This window comes from Phalacrocorax aristotelis, chromosome 14 (assembly GCF_949628215.1).
Source record: "Phalacrocorax aristotelis chromosome 14, bGulAri2.1, whole genome shotgun sequence".
Taxonomy (NCBI): Eukaryota; Metazoa; Chordata; class Aves; order Suliformes; family Phalacrocoracidae; genus Phalacrocorax; species Phalacrocorax aristotelis.
In genome coordinates, this window is record NC_134289.1 from 15,137,131 (window position 1) to 15,158,724 (window position 21,594).

The 21,594-nt window shown below is 40.0% G+C and overlaps 1 protein-coding gene across 14 annotated transcripts in view; it reads left to right on the forward strand.

Annotated features, from left to right (window-relative positions):
• The window catches only part of KCNMA1 (potassium calcium-activated channel subfamily M alpha 1), a 510,997-nt gene that overhangs the window by 127,180 nt on the left and 362,223 nt on the right, over positions 1–21,594 (forward strand). For all 14 annotated transcript variants that reach the window (XM_075109777.1, XM_075109780.1, XM_075109788.1 and 11 more), the window contains exon 2: positions 9,818–9,982. In XM_075109777.1, the coding sequence (XP_074965878.1) occupies positions 9,818–9,982 (165 nt within the window). The remainder of the gene's footprint in view (positions 1–9,817; positions 9,983–21,594) is intronic.

Below are 21,594 nucleotides of genomic sequence, written 5' to 3' on the forward strand. Positions count from 1 at the left end.
CTACAGAGAGCAGCCTTTAATTCATTGTGATTTTCTTGATCATTTTGATCCAATAAACTTGAATATTATATAGTACCCTTGAATTAAAAAGCCTTTAACGATGATTGGTTTTTCCAATTTGGCAGATAATAGAATGATTCTCTGGCTTTCTTCAAATCATTGATCCATGTGTTTCATGATAGTACCAAATAGTTATATCTGAGTGTCTCAGTTGTTTTTGTCCTGCTGCCTCCTTCCTTCATCTTTCATTTTCATCCTGTTACCTCTAAAACCTGAAAAATCCGAAATGTCTTTGTGAAAAATATAAATACAAATAAATCCTGTTTGACAGACTCAGCGCTGAGGAAGGTTGCCTATGCCTATAAAATAATTTGCTATTTCCCATTAAATGGAAACCACAAGTGTTTCAGTCCATTCCTCCCATGTGAAAATGTTTGATTTGAATCCAATGAAGACCTAAAATTCCTGTCACCAAGCTTTCCAGGGAGTTCGGCAGTTCAAGGAAGTGAGCAGTTAATGCCTTTATGCGAGGACTAAGGTCCCAGTTTTGGAGTAGTTATGGTGCCTTGTGCTCAGAGACTCTCTCCTTTAGGCTGTGTAATGCCTTTCCTAATCCATGGAGTCCTTGTGATTTTGGGGCATCAGAGAAGTGGTTTTGAGCACCAGGTTTTATCACCGGTGCTAGCTGTGTTACTCTCCTGTAACACAGGATTCCTTCTACAATCCTGTCTGCATCTCTTTTTTGCTAGGATACCTCTGATACCACAAGCAAGAAAGGATTATGGAGCGAACATAATTAAAAAAGTGTAGTTTGCTAATAGATAAAAGCCTCCTTTTCTGTAGTCGAGCAGGATGGAGAAGAGTGTGCAAGTGTGAAAAGGTATTGCAAACCTTAATTTCACTGGCAGAGCACTTTGATACTTTTGTACATTGTATTCGCATGTATCTTTTGGTGAAATACACCTTCTACTTCTGGAACCTTTTAATGGCCTACTTAAACGTTCAATATTCTGGGCAGAGAATAGGGTTTTTTAGCGGTTTTTCTTATTTCAGCTTCTACCACAGAATTATTGTGTAAAAGCTACTCTCATAATTTAGATCATAAGATTTACCGGTCATTTTTCTCTTAAAATTGCGCAAAATCAAATATAGGTGATATTTCAATGTGTTTTTCATCCTTTCACGGTACTTAAAGTGCCAAGAGGTGATGATTCAAAAACTTGGACTGGAGTTGGGTATTACTTTTAATATTAACAACAATAAAATTACAAGCAATCAGTTCAAGTACTTCCTGTAATCAAAATAAACAAGGTAGGAAGTTTCCCCACTGTTTATTACTTTTTCTTTTCCCCTCATTTTTTAAGACCTTTTTCTCACATTCATGTACCCTGTTGAGCCTTTTGGATTGCAATGAAACATATAGCATCACAAAACCGAGGTAAATATGAAGACAGTATGTGAAATGTGTTTTTCATTGCTCATAACAAGTTTTTGTTGAATTATTGATATTTAGAATGTTTTCTCATCTGTGATGAAAAAAAATTTCTCCTGGATTAATCAGTCAGTAGGGTGTAGGTAATTTGGCAGTGTTCATTTCATGATAATGTCTGCATCAGTTTTATTTTCAGCTGTATGCTTTCTTTGATTTGCCTTCTGTTAGGTGGGAGGAAACAAAACAGGAGGGTAAGAGAAAATGCGTGTACCTTTCTGCCCTTCTCTGTGCTTTTCCATTAAGGACCCCTCCCCTTTCTACAGTTTTGGGAACTTAGTGCTGCCTGATATTGCTTCCTATACTTTTACAAGTTTAGTTTCCATCATATGAAGGTAGTGATCCGGCACGGCTACTCGGAAGTTTTTTAAAACACATTTTGGAAGAACGGTCTCGGTATAATGCTTGAACCACAGAAAAGACAGTCAAGGACAAATATTGTGTCCTACATAGTAATTGTCTGGCTGCCTAATGTACCTGCTTCCGTGTATGTGGGGACTGAAGAATAATGACGTCTCCTTTGACTTGAAGTTAGTGTCCCTTTAATAAAATGAAATGCTTGTTTTGCCCTTTCGTCTGCTACTTTATAATTGAACGGGGTCTTGAGGGAATATTTTAATGCGATAATAATTTTGTCTTCATAAAGGAAATTAGTAAGAAATGCTCTGTTGACTATAGGAAAGGAAGATGTATGGATATGGGCTAGATGGTAGTTAGACAACTTGTGAAATATTTTCAGTGAATGCTCCTAACCTGTGCATCAGTGACTTGTCCTGGTTTTATTTATGTATTGCAGACAGTAAGTTTACGTGTTTTGTAGTTTTATGACAAGTTCACTAGTTAATTATTTCTATAAATGGGGTCTGATAAACAGAAGTAACAAAGGAAAACTTAAGGATTTACTTTTTTGGATAAATACAAATGAAATTACACAAGCTTCTGAACTTATAGTCAAAGCTTTTGTAACTATTGCTATAAACCATTGCTAACTTGAACCAAGAATTGTAAGTTTTTAAAAAACACCCCTTTTGTCCATTTGCGCGTAGGTTTGTAATGGCTTTGTTTATCGCAGATTTTGAGTGTCACACTCTCCTTCTATCAGTCTCTTTCAAGTGTGGTTTTTAAATTGTTGTTGGATGGTCGTATTGTGCAGTCCTATGTTCCTCCCGTTTACCTTCCTATAACTTCAGTGGGCGCTGGTTTTATCATCTATTTTTACTTGCCTGGTTTCATTAAGACTATGCTTTTTCATCTCACTATAATGCCTGCAGTTCTTCGTTGCTTCTTACACTTCTGTCTTGTATGTTTAATTGCCTTGTATAACTAGTCTAACAATCTGTACCAGTACGTTTTTTAATGTCTTACTTTATGATTCCCTATGCTATGCTTGCATTGTCTGCCGTTTGTGTTATACCGAAACACTTAAAATACTAAATATTTTAATCTTGATAAGATCCCTATGCAACAGCAACTACCATTACTCTTTCTAGAGCTGTGGGGTGAAGACATGAAGAGACTAGATAATGTGGCTGAGGACTTGAAAAATAGGGTGGCAGAATAGGCACTTCAGCACGTCTCCCAATACTTTGGCTGGTATGGAAATTACTTGGCTTTCTAGTAATGCAGAAATACTGTCTTACATCAATGGAGGTGTTACATCACGACATGTTCATTACCGTGTAGAAATTTTTAAACTTCGAACTAAGTCCTTTTGTGTTTTCTTCAGGTTTCAGATAACTTAGGTGTCTGCTGTTTTGTATTCTTAAGCGAGAGCTTAAGAGGAACCCTTCATTTGACAGACTGTTGTGTTCTTTGTGGGATCATGGCTGGGACACTGTATTTTACTGATCTAGTTTCCCTTGCCTCTCAGGTCAAGGTTTTAGAATTAATTCCTCTGCTGCAGCAATTTTTGTCAGTCAAAACAATGACATGAAAAGGGGATGTTATACAAGTAACCCACACCAGAAATATGAAGGGCACAAAGGAAAGAATCTGTCAGGATTACTGAAGGTAATGCAACAGAGAAGCTGGTCACGGGGAAAAAGAAAAACTGTTTAGTCTTGGAACCTAAACTCCTCACAATGGATTCTTTTGGGTTTTTTTGGTCAGCACAGAAAGTAAGGTTCTTGTTATAAGTAAGGACTCACAAGGAGCTTCTCAGAATTTCTGCAGGAATGCAGAAAACAAAAAGAATAGTTGTCTCACAGGAGTTTACCATCTCAGTCTTAAACTAATAAGAAAAGGTTTGGAATCTATTTTGGACTTAACTATTAATTAATTAACCTGCTGAATTTGCAAACACCACATTACAAAGGTTGTGAATATTTGATGAGAGAAAAATGCTTGGCTAGCTCCTCAGCCATGTTTTCCACTGATCATTCTGTTTCCTTTTATTCAGTGAAAGGAATAATGTTTTTCTAGGTATCAATAATTAATGCTTTGCAACTAGCCAAACCATAGCTACAGCATGATAACTGACGTCAATGCAACCTAATATTGACTAAGAACCTAATATTCAATGAAATGCTGTGGATAGACCAGTTTTTAGGGAGTACCCCTTAGCTCACGCTTAGTTTAGTCTTTGATTTCTCTTTCCCACAAAACTGACTCTTTTCAGAGAGGTTTATAAGTCTCTGTACAGCTATTTATTTCTCACATTCCCATCTGCTTTGTTTGCTAATATTCCAGTGAACTCCTGTGTTTGCTAAAGTGCGCTAGAACAGGTGAACTGCTTCAGGTTTTTTTGTTTTGCTTGTTTTTAGCAGTGGATCAACTGGTACTTAGTAACTACTGAGATCAAGACTACAGATAGTAACTATATCTGATGGAGGACATCTGCCCTGGCAATGTATTCAGTAGGTGCCTGATGTCTTGACATACACTATACATTGCCCAGCTGCTGAGAATGCAGCGTAACATTATGGTTTTATATAAATTGAAGACCCGTGTTCTGAATTATCAAGAAGGTGAGAGACTGTATCTAAGGGCATGTAATTAAATTACTGGTAGAAGGTTAATAGTTTTAAACTCAGTGTTTTAGAGGTCCACCTAACAGGAAGGAGAAATAGTCTTATAAGTAAAATTGTTCCTCTTCACATAGCACCTGTGGGTGGCTTTGGGGACACAGATGAATAAAAAGGGAAGGACATGAACCTAGATTTCCAGTGTATAAGAGCAGCTAGTATGAAAATGCGGTTAATCTGATATAAAACATTTCTTAAAATGCAGGCTGTAGGAATGCAATGCTGTTAATTGAGGGGCAGTTAACAGAGATAAAATTGCAAGTTGCTGGCATCATTATCTAAATCAGCCCTTCCCTAACTTCCTCAAACTATATTTTATTACTGTATAATTACTGCGTACTTGAAACCAGATGCGACTGCTATTCTGGCAGGCCCTTTCTTCATCTCATGATCTCCACGGTGGAATTCCAAGGACGCTTACTGGGTGTGCTCCATTGATATTGCTGGTCTTAAACATCTGCCTAAATTGAGCATACTGCTTCCTCTTGTGGGATGTGGGCATGACTGGATGCCCTGTGTTCTCATTACAGCTGATACTTCATGGGGTTTTTTGTGTGCTATTCATACTAGTTCAATGTTAGATAAGCAGGAGTATAAAAATTATTTATTTCCTTTCACCCAACTTCAACCTGTTTCTTTTCCCTCACATTACCTGCCTGTTTCCTATGTTTTCTAATATATCTTAAGACCAAGGTTTTTTTTAGTACCATGCTTCAGAGAGTGCTTACCAGGTTGTCTTCATAATGTTGTGGGTTTTTAGGGCTTCTAAAAAGGCAATTATACTCAGATAACATTTTAAGTTTTCATAATAGTTTTCTGATTTTATTTTGTACAGCCCTGGGTTGAATAGTGTCTGTACATGGACAGACATTCTAGAGAGAGGTGAAATGAAGCAGGCAGGACTACATTTTCAAAAATGAAAAGCGTCTTTTCCCTTTTTGAAGTCTGCTTTCTTAAGGTAATTGTGTTTAAGCATCCCAGCACTTGTGTAATCCAAATCAATATTTATTGTTGACAATGTAAAGCAAAGCATTGAAGTTTCTGGTCCAGGTCTGTGTCAAACCGTTGGTAGAAGAGAGAGTCCTGATTCCTGTACACCCCTTCTCATCATGCATTCTCTTCCATTTTGTTATTAAGTTCAGGAAATAGATATTTAACAGAATATGTTGCTTCTCACTTAATCTACCTGAATGTTCCTGTCGCCTAGTAATTAAAATAACGAACATTTTGTGAAACAACAAGTAAGCAGAGTGGATAAAGATAGTATTACCTTCCTAGTAGCTACTGAGCCTGTAAATAATTAAACAATTACTGTCACTGTCAGGTTGTTTGGGTTTTTTTAAGCACCTTTTTCAGGTTGTGGTTTTGGTTACTCAAAGCCTTGAGGTGAAGAAATAGCAATGGAACAGGACTCCCCAGTTAATAACAGGACTGACTTGTACACAGTGGAAATGAAAGAAAGCAGCCTTTAAATTTCCTTTAGTGATCTCTGCACAATTGCATGACTGGGGAATAAACTTTCCTTAATACTTAACTGCCAATTAAGTAAGCTAAGAAGCTAGCCATGTACATGGAAAATATAAAATACCCCAACTGAATACAAATAGTACATAACAGCAAGTAATTTGCATATTAATTATAGCTACAATAATAGCAAGAGTTAGGCTTTGTATGTAGCTGATCATGAGAATCTGCTCCAAATGATAATTGGTAGGGGATGATCGTTTCACTTATATTTTAATTAAGAAATAATATGGGTGGGAGATTTTAATGCAGGTGAAATAAGTGGTATAAATGCAGAAATACAGCTCTCCAAATGTATTACAGACTTTATTACCTTTAGTGAATCAAATATTGAATAGGTCTGTCATGTCTTACTGTTGGCAACCAAAAGTCAATACAGCAAAAAACTGTAGGGTATTAGAACCTTTTGAAAATATAAAAGCTACCTTTCTCACTAAATGAAGTTGTCTGCTATTTTACAGAGTGTTAGGAAATTTATTTTTAAATCTTATGAATAATCACATCTTTAAACTTCTTTCATATATTGATAAAAAGGTTGGGGGTAAGGAAGGAGTATGTAAACAATAACAGACTTTTCCAACCTTAATCCTTTCAAGTTCGCTACCATAAAATGGACTTTTGCATTCAGCTCTTTTTGTTTAACTATCTGTAGTTCTGTGACTTTCTGTACCAAACCCCATATCTATGAATGTTTTCAGCAAGGTGTGCATCCCTGAGATTTTTAAATAGGGGTGCTGGGTGGAAAAAAACTACTTCTCTGGTGAGTGAGTTAGGCACTTAATCACCATCTCGGTTTCTTATTTGAGAGGAAGAGATAATTACACCTCCTTTATTATGAAAGCCACATTAATACTTCAATTCAGTATAAACTTGTACAGAGTATAAAATCCCACTGTGCTACGCAGAGGACCATGCAGTAAAATCCGGTGTGGAGAGTTTGCAGTGTGAACGGCAAGCTCTAACAGTTACAAAAGGCAGACAGACTGGTGGGAAGGAGGAAATAAACGGCAGGTGTAATTTCTAACAAGTCGGTAGCTGCCAGGACGTGGCGGGACCGGGGGCTGCCCAGGCCGGTGGGGCTGGGCCTGGCAGCCAGGGCTGTGTCCCACCGCCCCAGGCAGGGAGCGGGGCAGGCCAGGCGGCACCCCCCGGGGCTTCCCGGGGCGAGGATGGTGGTCGTGCCGTGAGGGGAACCGGCCACAGGCTGGCAGGGCTGCGTAGGGCTGGGCTGAAATGGTGTCCTGGGCTGCAGGACGGGAGCGGGAGGCCCTGGGGGAGAGCGGCCCCTCAGGCCTGTGAGTGCCCCAGGGCCTTGGAGGTGTGTCTAGGCTGCCAAAACATCAATATTTTGGTTTTTTATCATGCGTGGTATATATAGACAGGCCATGCACTGCCAGACCAAAATCAAACAGAAAACAAAACAAACAAGCCCCCAAAACAACAAACAAAAAAACCCCAAACCAACCAACAACAACCAATGAGACAGAAAAAACAAATAATAAGAAGCTAGGTTGCTATTCCCTGATTTATAAGATATGATCAGGGGACTGGAGCATCTCCCTTTGAGGAAAGGCTGAGAGACCTGGGTCTGTTCAGCCTGGAGAAGAGAAGGCTGAGGGGGGATCTCATCAGTACCTAGAAATATCTAAAGGGCGGGTGTCAGGACGGTGGGGCCGGGCCCTTTTCAGTGGTGCCCAGCGCCGGGCCACGGGCACAAGCTGGAACACGGGAAGTTCCCCCTGAACATGAGGACAAACCCCTTCCCTGTGCGGGTGCCAGAGCAGGGGCACAGGCTGCCCAGAGAGGCTGTGGGGTCCCTTCCCCGGGGACATTCACCCCCCGCCTGGACGCGGCCCTGTGCCCCTGCTCTGGGGGTGCCTGCTCACGCAGGGGGTGGGATGGGATGAGCTCCAGAGGGCCCTTCCAACTCCCACCACTCTGTGATTCTGTGATAATTAAAACACTGGTGGTGGTCAAGGCATTTCTTTTGGGGCTGATCTATATGGCTTGGTGATGATATGGGTCACAAATTGTCCCTAGCCAAGCGTTACTCTCCTGGAAATGCCTTGTGCTGTATCCTGTGTCACTGTCCTAAGCAATGAGCTCATTTCTGTAGGTTGTGCTCTGTGCCTGTGCAATGCAGTATACGTCTTTCAATGCTCACTGCAAACCATCTGATTCACTGTATCCAAATTCATCAGGGAATGAGGTCTAGTTATGCAAATACAGAGTAGCTTTTAGCTTCTGTCTGGTTATTTGCTTACGAAGTACTGAATTACTGTTGTAACTCAGAATAATTTGTTATTATCAATATAGCCGCATCATGCACTGTGCTATAATTGCTAGTGAGATGATAGAGCCCGCATTTTGGGAGGGAGAGTAACAGAGAGGACTCGGATTAGCTAGTTAAGTGGCAATACTGAGATTCTCTAAAAACAACTGTTTGTCTCCATATAACATTTTTAGTGTTGCTCTGTTGTCCTTTGCTGACAGATTTAGTGCAACTGCTTTTAGTCCAGTACTGCTGTTGGGAAGTGCCCTTACCTTTATGTCCAGCTGCGTCCTCAAGGCCATCTCACAGCTTTGCCTTCTGACTGTGATAGTGTAGCGTTCCTACTGTAGTAATAATCACTGAGCCAGCATCAAACATCTTTGCTTGTACAACGACTGTCCCAAAGGGATTAATCGCAACTGATTTCCTGCGTAGTGGCCTATAGGCAAGTTATCTATAAACAAGATCTTTCAAGCTGTTGGTCTGGGCAGAGCGCTTGAAGCACTGGTGGGTGCAGTTCAAGTGCTCAGTACTTGCCTCAGCACTGAATTTCGCTGCCTCCCCTATGCTTGTTTAGCATAACATGTCAAGTATTCAGGAAGTCATTAGTGTTATGTTGTCACCAAAGGCATGCTCACGGCACAGTCTGCTGTTTTGCACATGACATGCTTTAAATGCTGTACGGTTCAGGCTGGCTTTTCCTGTCATTTCTCTTGATTTTGGTGCAACATCTGTGACCGTAGCACGTAGCAGGCAGTTACAGATCACGACATCCTTGCTGCAGCATCCGTGAGAGACTGATAGGAATTCCAGCACATAATTCCAGTGCATGTGACTCATCAGTCAGCTTAGTGCAGCTGAGGCTTCTCTTTAATACCCAGCTCTCTTTTCTACAAGAGCCACTTACTGACAGAAGAATTCCTGTGATATATTAAACACTTTCATTGAAACACTGGTTCACTGATAACATGTCAGCTCCCCGCAGATTCTCTATGGTGTACTTTGTTCCCCCCACACTCGGTAATTATTGTCTTGTTACATCAGGCTTCTTAGTGAAGGTTTACTCAGATAATTAATTCTAGTGATAGTAAATTAAAACTACATAAATTATGTTCACACCTAGTACACGTTGTTTTGAACTGATGCATCAAAAGGTCCTTCAGTGTATGTCTGACAAACTCATTTATATGTAGCTCTGTAATTGCATACATAGCTCTTGGCAATCGTGCTGCTTGTAGGGAAGGAAGATATAACATTTGATGCCAAATATATGTTTTTAAAACATAATGTCAAGGAGAGTATTATTATCTAGTTGTTAATCTGGTACCTCATAGAACACTTCTTTCTCTTACTTCTGAAGAGGTATGGCCAAGTTGGTGCTTAATTTAATCTATCAGGAACCCAGGAAGACTGATTTGCTTTTTCGATAGCATTTCTTAGCCACAAGTGTACACTGACTTTCACTGTCAAATTGCTAAGCGTTAACTAGCCCAAATATTTACTTTGCAGGAGGCCCAGAAGATCAATGGTGGCGGAGATACACAGGCAGATGGGGCCTGCAAACCAACAGATGAAAAAGAAGAGAATGTGGCAGCAGAAGTGGGATGGATGACCTCTGTGAAGGATTGGGCAGGAGTCATGATATCTGCCCAGACATTAACTGGCAGAGTACTTGTAAGTTTTCTATGATGTTCTCTGTTCTTATTTCAAATAATGTTTTTTAACAAATGCTGTGTCCCAGCATCAGTAGAGGATTTTTGACTGGTTTGTTGCATCAATGCTGAGTCAATCTCAATTTCCTCTTTTGGAAGTAAAATAGCAGACAAATTCCCACTGCAAGAGAAGCAAAGACAGCAAGTAAGTAGAACTGATTGGCAGCCCACCCGCCAGCCTATTTAAGTATTCTGGCACCATGGTTTTGAACTATGCTACAAATACTGAGTTTAGTAATTTCTTGTGTTTTAGCCCAGGTCAGCAACCAAGGCCCACCCAGCTGCTCGCTCCCCCCTGCCCCAGTGGGAGGGGGGAGAGAATCAGAAGGGTAAAAGTGAGAAAGCTCCTGGGCTGAGATAAAGCCAGTCTAACAGGTAAAGCAGAAGCCGCGCACACGAGCACAGCAAACCGAGGAATCCCTTCCCCCTCCCCACGGGCAGGGGGTGCTCAGCCACCCCCAGGAGAGCAGGGCTCCGTCACGCCTAACGGTGGCTGGGGACGGCAAACGCCATCCCTCCCAACGTCCCCCTTCCCCCTTCCTTCCCCCAGATCTATGTGCTGAGCATGGCGCCGTGTGGTGTGGGACATCCCTGGGGTCAGCTGGGGTCACTGTCCCGGCCGTGTCCCCTCCCAACCCCTTGTGCTCCCCCAGCCCCTCGCTGGTGGGGTGGGGTGAGGGGCAGGAAAGGCCTTGGCTCTGTGCAAGCCCTGCTTGGCAGGAATGGAGACATCCCTGGGTTATCCACTCTGATTTCAGCACAAATCCAAACCACAGCCCCGTACTGGCTACTGTGAAGAAAATCAACTCTATCCCAGCCAAAACCAGCGCATAATTTCATGTTATGTGGTAAAACTATAGGCCTATTTCATCTGGAAGTAAAATGGTGATAGCAAAAATGGAAGCCAACCTGGAAAATAAGCAGAGTGTTACAAATGTAGATAGCGGTCAGAACTGTAAAGCAAAGACAAGTTTGAATTGGTCATGCAATGGGATTTGTGATACTTTCGATAGACTAGCAGGGTTTTATGTTCTCTTGGTCTTTTTTAGCTTAGGAGGTTCTTCAAACATGTGAACACTTATGTATGAAATAGAGCCACAAGTCAGGTATTGATAATACGTTGTTTACATTTCCACTGAAAAAAACTTCATTGTGTTTATTTAAGTGTAATTATTTTACAGCCTTGTCAAATCATACTTAACTGCCGAGGGTTTTCTATGGAGTTTACTGCAGTAATAGGTGTCTCCTGTGTGATTTTGATTAGTTTCCTTGTTGGAATGCATGTACTTATAAACCTAACAGCTGAAGGGATCTAAATCCCATTTAAAACTCCTGAGAGTCCCAGTGAGACTTTGGAACTAGCTTGGGTTAAACTGAAACCGTAATTTTTGTCCTTGATCGTTTACTCTGGTTAAGAGATACTTTACTGTGAGTCAGTTCTGGTCTATAGAGTAATTATTTGGGCAGGGGGAAGGAAGGGAAGGGAAGGAAAAGAAATTGCGCTTCCCAGTGAAGTATTTTACAGTGAAAAGTTGAGGTGGCCTAAATGCTACTGTCTTGTGTAGTTCCACAGTAATATTGCTTTGATGATCTTTTTTTTTTTTCCTAAAGATACCTTCTGCCCAGTTGCTTATGTTAAATGCTGACTTGTATCAATAGCTTGAAAGCATGTTCTGTTGCTTTTAGCACTACATGTCTTGAAACTGAGATACTGATGGCTGTATGCGAAGTGGCATGCTGATCTTTTGCATGTTTTCCTGATGTCTTCAGCATTGAAAATGACAAATCTTGGAGCAAGGCTTCTTGTTCTGGTTTAAGTATCAAGGCTAGAAATCACCAAAACCAGAGTGCTATGCAGTCAGAAACTGGCCCGTGTTGTTTTTACTGAGTTGTATGTGACCACAAATACAAACCAACAATCAAGACCAAAACCTAAATTACAAAACACATTTTACTATGTGTGTTTATTCAAGATGGTGGGAGGACTTATTCAATTCAGTTTGATGACTTTGTTTATTTGTTTTGGGGAATTGTTTTTAGTACTTGCAGGTCTACTGTTGCATTTTGTAAGAGACTGGTTTATTTCCAGAGCTCTTTGTAGACAGCTGGCCAATGTCATTGGGTCAGGTTATTTCTAAGAGTATACTTATATTCTTGACAAGGTATAACAGCAGGTATTGTACACATCTGGGCTCATCTATATGACTGGCCGCCTGAGAAGTAAGTAGCAATCTATGGAGTCTGTTAGTTAACTTTGTTCAGTTTAGAAAACAAGATGCTTTTATTTTAATATAGTGTTCATCAGTTTCAAGGTTTGGATTGATGGGATATAATTCCTGGAGGACTGTTTCCAATATGAACGTTGACTCTTCATTTAGATTTTACTCTATGGTTATTTGCTAAAGGTTAACTGCTTCAGTGAGTGTTGGTGCTAGAGAGAATATTGACATTATTTGTAGAAATAGGACGTAGCTAAGTCAAGTCAATATTTTTATCTAAGTGTATTGTTTGAAAGTATGGTGACTTACTCATGAGGGCCTACTGACTTAACAAAGCCTGTTCCTGCCAGCTATTATATTTCTGAATCAAAGGGTGGAATTATTTTTTTTTCTCCGGAAGAAAGAACTGGTAGCTTTACAGTGCTATGAAATCAAAATTGTTTGAGATCTCTGCAGCTGAAGCAATTCTAGTACATTTTTATGCGGTGAGATCTTAAATTAAAGTAAGTCTTACACATCGAGTGTTTACAAAAAAAGTTTTAGAAGTGGTCCACTGAAAATGGACTTGGGAAAAGAGTTGTAATCTATCTTGGGTTCAGCATGATCGCCTGAAGGCTGTTGTGTCACTGCTGCATGGGTTTGTTTGACAAGTGAAGGAGGCAAGTTAGTGAAGTGCTGAACACACGTCAGTGTAAAGTCAAATCTTCTTTGTATTTTCTGCTCATGGGAAAAACTCTTATCACTATTCCTACCTGGACAGTCATTTTCTCCAAAGTGACTCTTGGTGGAATATCAAGTGCTGCTTGTGGAACCAAAACTGAATGTTTTTTGGACCTCTTTCTAGTGGAGCCTGTCACCATATCTCTGACAAGTCTGGTCTAGCTTTTATTTCTTCCCCCCAGTAACGTTACAAAACAACTTCCTTATTTATCAGATTAGTTTGTCCAGGTGCTTTGTGAGTGTTGGAACAAATATTTAGATAGTGGCTGCTCCTATAGTTACCTCTTCAATATTTAAACTTCACAGCTACCTACAGGTGAAGAAAATAAAGGCCACCAGTATGAAAAAATATAGGACAAAATCTATTTTTAAAGGTCATGCCTTCACATCCATGCAGTTGTAAGAAAATTGGACATTTACATCAAAACAGTACTATTTGCCCAATTCTCGTGTGAAAGCAGACATTTCTGCTTAGACAATACATGCAAATCAGTAGACAACCTTTAAAATACAGACTAGAAGGCCTTCTTCAACACTGTAGCTGTAGAACTAGTTGAAAACTCAACAACATATTTTTTTTAAAGTTTGAAAATTCTTCTGGAAAAAACACTTTCCAAATCATGCCTTTCAGTGCAGCTACTGCAAGTAAGGGATATTGCTTGTTATTCATGATCTGGGTCATTGGAGGCAGTTAGTGAAATGATTTAATCCATTTGTGATGCAGTGGCTCTGAAAGCTTGGAAAGAGGTGATTCCCCTCTGCACTACTTTTCTTAAAAACATGTAATTCATTGGTGGTTGTGGGGGAGGGAGGAGTTTTGTAACTGAAATAAAGCAAACAAACAAAAAACCCAAACCCAAACAACCAAAATGTTTTTAGTCTTCTCCCCTTCTATTCCACTGGTAGAAGAGGAAGAATTACGTCTGAAGAACAGAAAAGGAGACGAGAAATGAAAATCTTCTCAAGCCTTGAAACATTTTGCTGTTGACCTTAAATGTTCTGTTTCAAATAGAAATAAATCATCCTTTTTAAGGATCTGAAACTTTCTGGAAAACCTCTTTGAGGGATACCTGGGCCTGCCGGTGGTGTTTGCTGAGTTGCAGAATAAACCCAGCCTTGTCATGGAAAGCTGGCAGTATTTTTTATGTGTTAGAGCTAACTAGGTGAAGCCAGAGATACGGGTATTGTGCAAATTAATCTCTACACAGAACTTTCACACAGTCTCTGTGGAAGCGATTCTGAGCACTGGCAGAATTGTCTCCCTGGCACAAAAGCTTCTACTGGTGCTCTTATATAGAACTCGGTGGTGTTTGCACCTACTCTTTTGTACTTTTTTGGAGTGCAGAAGAATTGGTGCTGCCAGTTTCACCTGTTGCTCCGCAGAAGTGGTCACTTACGTCTGGTTCTTCAATCCGAAATGCTCGCCTTGTGTCATTCCTCACTGTGCTGCTCCCTCACCACGGGGCTATCTGAGTAGGTTTATAGGCAAGGATAGCGTCTCAAATACATCCTGTTAATATCTCCACATGTGTCCCTAGCTCTTGGTTACATGAGGTAGGAGTTGCTCCTGTTCCCTGCTCCTCTCAGTGTTTTTGTATTAATTCCAACAGAGAACCATTAGGGAACAGGTTTCTGTTCTTTCAGTGCCTAGGAGTAGTCTTCACTTTGTCAACGAGATAATTTTTTGTTTGGTCGTGGTTGTTGTTGAAGGAGAGCAATGTGAGAGAAAAGAATGGTGAATTACCTCCTAAATAATTAAACCATCAAATTTTCAAAACACTTAACCATTGCTTGTTTTATCATTATGCCAACTTAGTGCCTCATAGCACGTAATGCTTGCCTGTTAATGACAGCAAGATTAGGAGGAATAGACGTGCCAGTGGCATGTACATGGGACTGTGGCACTACTGCGGTTGATTGAGTAGTTTGTGAGCACTGCAGAGAAAGTAGCGAAATGGAACTAGGCATCCTTCGTGCTTTAGGAGCTAAGTTCTGCGCTTGACATTTCCGAAGTGGTTCATGTGCGAGGGAATATTCACACTCCCCAGCTTCACCTGAAGGGTCGGCTTTGGAGGAAGGCATTTGTACAGGGTGATCCCGAATATCCTTCAAGTAGGAAACCCTTTTTATCTCCTGAAGTAGTGCCAAAAACTGAGCTAGCAAGGTGTGGTGCCTACAGTTGTGTGGTCGGAATATCCTTTTCTCCTCATTCTTCAGGCTTTAAAAGCACGACTAGAACTTAATGTTCGTGATGGCACAACCTTTGAAAATATGACTTTTGCTCTTCAGTAATGTAGATGAGTATTTTACATACTGTTTAAGAAGATGTCCATATGAAATTGCATAAGCACGTGGTTTAAGAACATGCTAATTGAACCCATGCAGTTCTGTTTGCAGCTGATGTTGAGTGGCATAAATATAAACAACAATAAAAGGTAACAGTGTACTTAAAATCTGTTCAGGGAAATACTGATTTACTTTGAAGTGCTATATAGTGCTGTAGATGATGGAAGTATCAGATACAAATTCCTGAGGTGGATTTCTCGAAGAAGAATCAGACACATTCATAATTAATCTGAAGAAGCAGGAAATTAAAGGTGTTTATGAACTGATTTTGCTTCCTGAAATGAATATTTTTAATCACTTGAGTAAGAAGAAAGGCTTCCTTAATTAGGTGAAGTGTTTGTTACGCAGGAGAGAGTCATATGTGTGTCGTTGAAGGCACACAGTTCAATCTAGGACGCGGTTGAATGTGGACTCTCCTTTAAACTGACAAAGAAAGTAAAAGCATTATTTTAATTGCAAATCAGGGGATAAAATAGTGGAGCGCACTGTTGTTTGTTCCATTTTTAACACGTCCTGTAAACACATAGCAGAGATGAGCTTCACTCAACTTGTGCTGAGCCCCAAGTGGTGGTTTTGCCAGCAGCCTTGACTCTCACGGTACCAAAAGGAACCAGAGTCAGTCAGAAGCAGGCAAATTCATGTTAAAATGGAGTGCTTAATGCTTTGCTTTTTAATCACTGCATGATGACAATGTCTTAGATTGGTAGCGTTGAAAGGAGAAAAGCCCTTGGGGGTGCAGGGTGGATAAAAGAGGGGATGGGAGTTAGTGTCTAAGTTGTTTATTACTAAGTTGTTTAATTAGAAGGTTATTTAGGTTGCTTTCTTAATGTAAATACTTACTAACTACATTTCAAAGCCTAAATATGAGTAAGTGTTCTCCAGTGTACATTTAAAATTAGATAGAACCATTAATGTAGAATTGTTGCTACATTTTCTTCATCTATCCAAAAAATCCAGCAGCTACTCTTTTTCCACAGCTCTGACTGTCCTATGTGTTCAAAGGTTGAAAAATGCAAGTCTTACAAATGTTTTGCCAAGGTAGAACAAAATTTTGAGGTTAGTGATAAAACTTGGGACTAGCCTGGGACCTGGGACTCTGCTTGGCGGAGGGGCTCATTCTGCAAGGTCTGCACATTACAGTTTCTGAGAAATTGGTGTCCAAACTGCAGAGCGTGAGTAGAAGTCTGAATCAGAGACTGTCCAGTGACTAGAGAGTGCACTAAATGTTTTCTGTGGCAAGATTTAGACCCTTGACTGGACTTCTGAAGAACTGTTACATGCTGGAAAGCCCCGCTGCTCATTCAGGGAAAGAGAAGAGTTGTATCTTTCTGTGATTCGATTAAAATGGAAGCCTTCAGGTATTCTAGCTTGTTTATATTGATCACAGTTGGATTATAAGTACATGTGGTACTGAAATGCAACTCATTTGCAGTGCTCTTGCTCAGGCAAACGTTCTTAAGTGTCAGTTATTTCTACTTAGGTAAGGTGTAGGTTTTGTCCATAGATGTCATAAAGAGGAGATTCATTAAAAAGTTTATCAAATAAGAATATCCTAGAGGGGGAAAAAAAACATGCATGAAGCAATGGAATTAAAAGTACTGGTGGTTGGTTGTGTGGGGTTTGGGTTTTTTTTCTTTTGGGGTTTGTTTTTTTTTAAATGGGGGTGGGAGTGAGGGAGGGCTTTTCTGTGCTTTTGTTTGTGGCTTGTTTGGGGTTCTTTTTTTAAGTTTGTGTTCAGATGAATTGCTTGGGAGCTGGTGGAGTATTTTGAAAAACACAAGTAAGAAAAACCAGTGAATTTTTAAAATATGTAAGTAATTAAAATAGATTTTCCTGGAGGAAAAAAAAAAGTGTAGTATATACTGCTTGGGTGTTTTTCAGGTTATTTTCACAGTTTGCTTTGCTCTTGCTGCATAATTCCCCCGCCCCCCTCCCCACCCGAAGGAGGGGACATAAATTCTTTTAATGTTGAGGGGAAAAAAAACCCAAACCCGCCGCCTCCTGCAGTAAGTTACAGTTGCCTAGCAGCCAGTGTGAAATTTAGCACAGGAATTATGTGGGGTTTCTCCCTCCTTCCAAAGGCAGTCGTAGTTCTCTCGTAACCTTAATGAGAACCGGTGCTCAAAGGGTAATTTCGTATCGCTGGCAGATAGGAATTCAGAGAGGGCAGGTACCTTTGGAATACATACAGATTTTTTGGCAGTGTTCTTGACAATATCAGCTGTTTTCCTAGACTTGCAAAGCAGGAAGAGAAACCTTGAGTATGCAGCATCTCAGAATTTGAACATGGAGTTACTCAACCTTTCTCAGGGACAAACAAAGCTCTAAAGTTTGGTCTTTGTTTTTCTTTCCCCTGTGGGACCCTGTCATCCTGGAGACGTCTTGCAACCAATCTGCTTGTGGAATTAACTAACGTAGAATTTTTTCTGAGCACCTGTAATGTTCTTAGGATGCAGTTAATCTGAATAGGACTTAATTTAGAATAAAATGCATTAATTGACTTGACAATAGAAATTGAATGTATTTTTTGGTGATTTAGTCTTTCATACTTACAATAGCCCAAGCTTTTTACAAAGACAAACCTGATAATAGTTTTTCAGCAGTGAAGCACATGTACTCTTGGCTAACAGGATTTGCTTTGCAGCCTGTTGGTTATGACATGACAATTTTTCTTAGGTAGTTTAGGACCTACAAACTCCCTTAGTTAGGCAAAAACAACTAGTGCCATATTTTCCCTTGTACTGTGCTCTACATTTCTGAATTAGAGGAGAAGGGAGAAGGCTTTCTCAGTCTCCAGGTCTGGCTGCACAGGCAGGAACCAAGAATGTTCCATGACCTCAGTGGTTTGGGTTTGGGGTTTTTTTTTTTGGCCCACCCCTTTTTTTATTTTGTAAAAATATGTTCACTGAACTAAGACCCAAACCAAAGCTTGTTTTCCTAAGCAAGTAAAATAGATCACAAAAGTCAAAGTAAAATCGGAGTTTGTCAGGAAGTGGTTGAAAGAGTTCAGAAGATACACTAAAGTTTCAGTACAAGTTTGCTGTCATCCTGTTTGAGTGAGAGTGTACCTTTTTTCTACTCAGTAGTGAATCTGCTTCCAATTCCTAGCCTAAAAATGAGATTTTGCCTGACATGTGGGACTGCTAAACATCTCGGGGACATTATAATGATTAGTTATCTACTCACATTAACCATTAATTTGCCTTTCTACATGTCCCTGAGGATGACAAAACAATAAGTAGCTGTTAATAAATTAAGTATACAATTGTCTCTTAAGGCAGATTACTGTTTTTATTTTATGGATGAAGAAAGTAAAACATAAAGGAGCTGGTGATGATCTCAAAATGTAGAAATTAGTAGCGCGCTTGTACCTGTGGCAGGTGAACCTCAGTGTGTGTAAAAGTAGGGCGATGTGTCAAGGGGAAAAAATTCAAAACAACACTTAGATGATTCTGAAGCCAGAACTGGAAGATGCAGCTGAGGAAAGATTTCGGCATTATTGTGGACAGTTGTCTGAAATAATGGACTGACTGGGCATCGTCAAGAACAAGACAGATGACATAGTTTTGCTACTTAAAAAATCTTTACCTATGTATTGAGTACTGTGTGAAGTCCTTATTTTTCAGTCTTAAGAGTGACAGAATAAAGGACAGGGAAAGGCAACAAAAGTAATAAGGATTTGAAACTGCTGTGTTACAAGTTGAATGCTGGGACTTTTCAGTTTGGAGTAAAGGCTGGTAGGGGACGTGGTCAGCATTCACGAAGGAAGTTGGTGGACAATCCATGTCAGCTGCTAAAAACAAGGGCGACTTGTGAAAGTTGTTAGAGATGAATTTAAGAGAGATTTTTAAAAGGTGGGAGTTTTTTAGAGGATGAGTGAACTACTGGATTTGTTTTTTTTAAAGGGAGACTGTGTAGATGGTGTCAGCAGGTTCAACAAATGGTTTGGACAACTGGGCAGCAGATACCCAATGGCTATTAGAGTATGGGAAGGGGTTATCTTCCAACATACCTCTTCCAAAGGCTGTATGAGTGGAATGGACTGCAGAAAGTTACTATTTTTTCCTGTTCTTCCTGAAAAACATCTCATTTTAACTCGGAGACTGGGTTCTGTGCTAGACAGACCACCGAACTGGCTCTGGGGTAATTTTTTACGGCTTGCAGTCATACCTTCTAATCACGAGATGAAAAGTTTACTCAGTCTGCATCTTTTGGTTAATGGAGTAGAGAAAGCAGACATTTATCTAGTCAGAAGTTAGTGATGGGGAAGCAGTTTACCTCAAATACATAAGCCATGAATATTTTAATGCCTGTGTTTATTTAACAGTATATGTATTTCTGAGTCCGTGTGTAGCAGGTTTTATTTTTTTAAAGGTCTTCTGAGATGGAAAGAGTCATTGTATGCATTTCAGATTATGTACTATTACATCTGTATAAAAGTTCCCCTTTCCTCACCCTGGTCAAAAAATACAAGAACTGTAACCGCTGAAGGGTATGGTTTTACCAAGGTAGGGCGTTTGTATAAAGGCAATAGACACAGAGCTGCTGAGCGTGCCTTTCAGCGTGTTGGTATAACCATCCAGATCTGTTCATCACAGCTGTGCACAGGTTATGAACTGCTTGCCCGTGTTTGCTGCTTGCCTGCTGTTCGTAAGGAGTAGTTTGGATTCTGCTCCTCTATTGAAAAGTGGACTTTGACTCTTTAGCTATTTTTAATCTTTCATAGGCCGTGGTGGCACATAAATGTATCCAAGGGATGTGTTCTAGATTGCTTTAATCTCCTGTGACAATGTTGTGGGCTATTTCTAGGGTTTCCATAGGAATAGGAACAATGCTGCTCCATTTGAGTTCATGAGATACTGAATGATAATGGAATCGAGTAGGAAGTGTTGAGTAAGTCTTGCTGGTTTCTATGGTAACCGCAGCGAGTTTAAGTTCCGTTTATGCGTTTTCTTTTTCTGAATATTTATTTATTATTGACAATACCAGGGATTGTTTTGCAGGGGCTTTGCTTGGGATCAAAGGGTGGGCTTCCGCCCACGGTCCTGTGGGAGAGAAGGTTCTGTTAGCGTACATATTTCTTGAGCATTGGATTATTCAATTCTGCAATGTAGACGGAGCATTTCTGGTTGTCACTATACCTTTAAGATAACCACCTTGTGTTTTGTGAAACTGTTGTGATTTCAGTGGACCTTGTCTCAAAAAAAAAAAAAAAAAAAAAAAATTAGTGGTTAAACTAAAATAAGAAATGGCCATGCTCTTGTTTTTATCAGTGTGAGGCAATATCTAGGACCAAGAAGTAGCTTTATCATCAGCTATGCCTTTGTAATATGGGAAGAAAGGTGGCTGGCTTTAATTTTCTCCATCAGCTTGCTTTTAGTGTTAATATACACTGATCTTAAACTTTCTTTTAACTCTTCTATGAGGTGTGGCTAATCGAACATAAATAATAGGTTTTCTCCTCCATTTTACCAATTTTAAACACGGCTGTGTGGAGCTGAGCGTAAGGTAGACATACATGCTAAAATCAAATCAAGGAAAGGATAAACTGTATATTTCATAAAAGAATGACATGAACTATACTGCGAACTGGACTTAATTGGCCTGAAAACCTTGCATTTGAATTCTTAGCACAGGAAGCAGAGAAATGGAAAATTAAGGGTATATACCACACATATAATTAAGAAATACTTATCTTAATTAAAATTGCTAATTTTTTAAAAGCTTTCTTTTTGTAAGCCAAATCTCAGTGTAGTCTTACGTACTGTGTCTGTGGTGTTTCAGTCAGCTTATAGCTGCTGCTGTGGGAGTTACCTACTGTGAAGTTAGCTTCAGAAACTTTCTGCTACGCAGCAGTCACTTCCTTGACCTCTAGATAGATGGCCATGCTTGTAGAATCTATTCTGATATTATATGAATTATATTATTGTATAGCATGCAACTTTCTTACAGTGGGAGCAGAGATATGCTCTGTGAAGATCTTTGACGCATACAGTTTCCTTTTTTCTAAATTAATCGATGGCATTCTGCCGTCTAAAATGAAGAGCAGACATGTAGAAATCCCGCTGTGTCAAGTCTTGAATGATCTGATTATCTGGAGAAAGTCAAGGGCATGGTTAGTATTCAGACGGTTATAGCGAAACTGGCTTAGGGAAACTGCTGTGGTAGAGGGCGATGCTGTCGTACAAGTCTTTATTGCTGAAAAATATTTGTAGGTCTGTATCACTATATTAATTTTAAATGTAAGTTAGAAAAAGTCTTTGTTACTTCTCTCTTGGATACAGCTGGT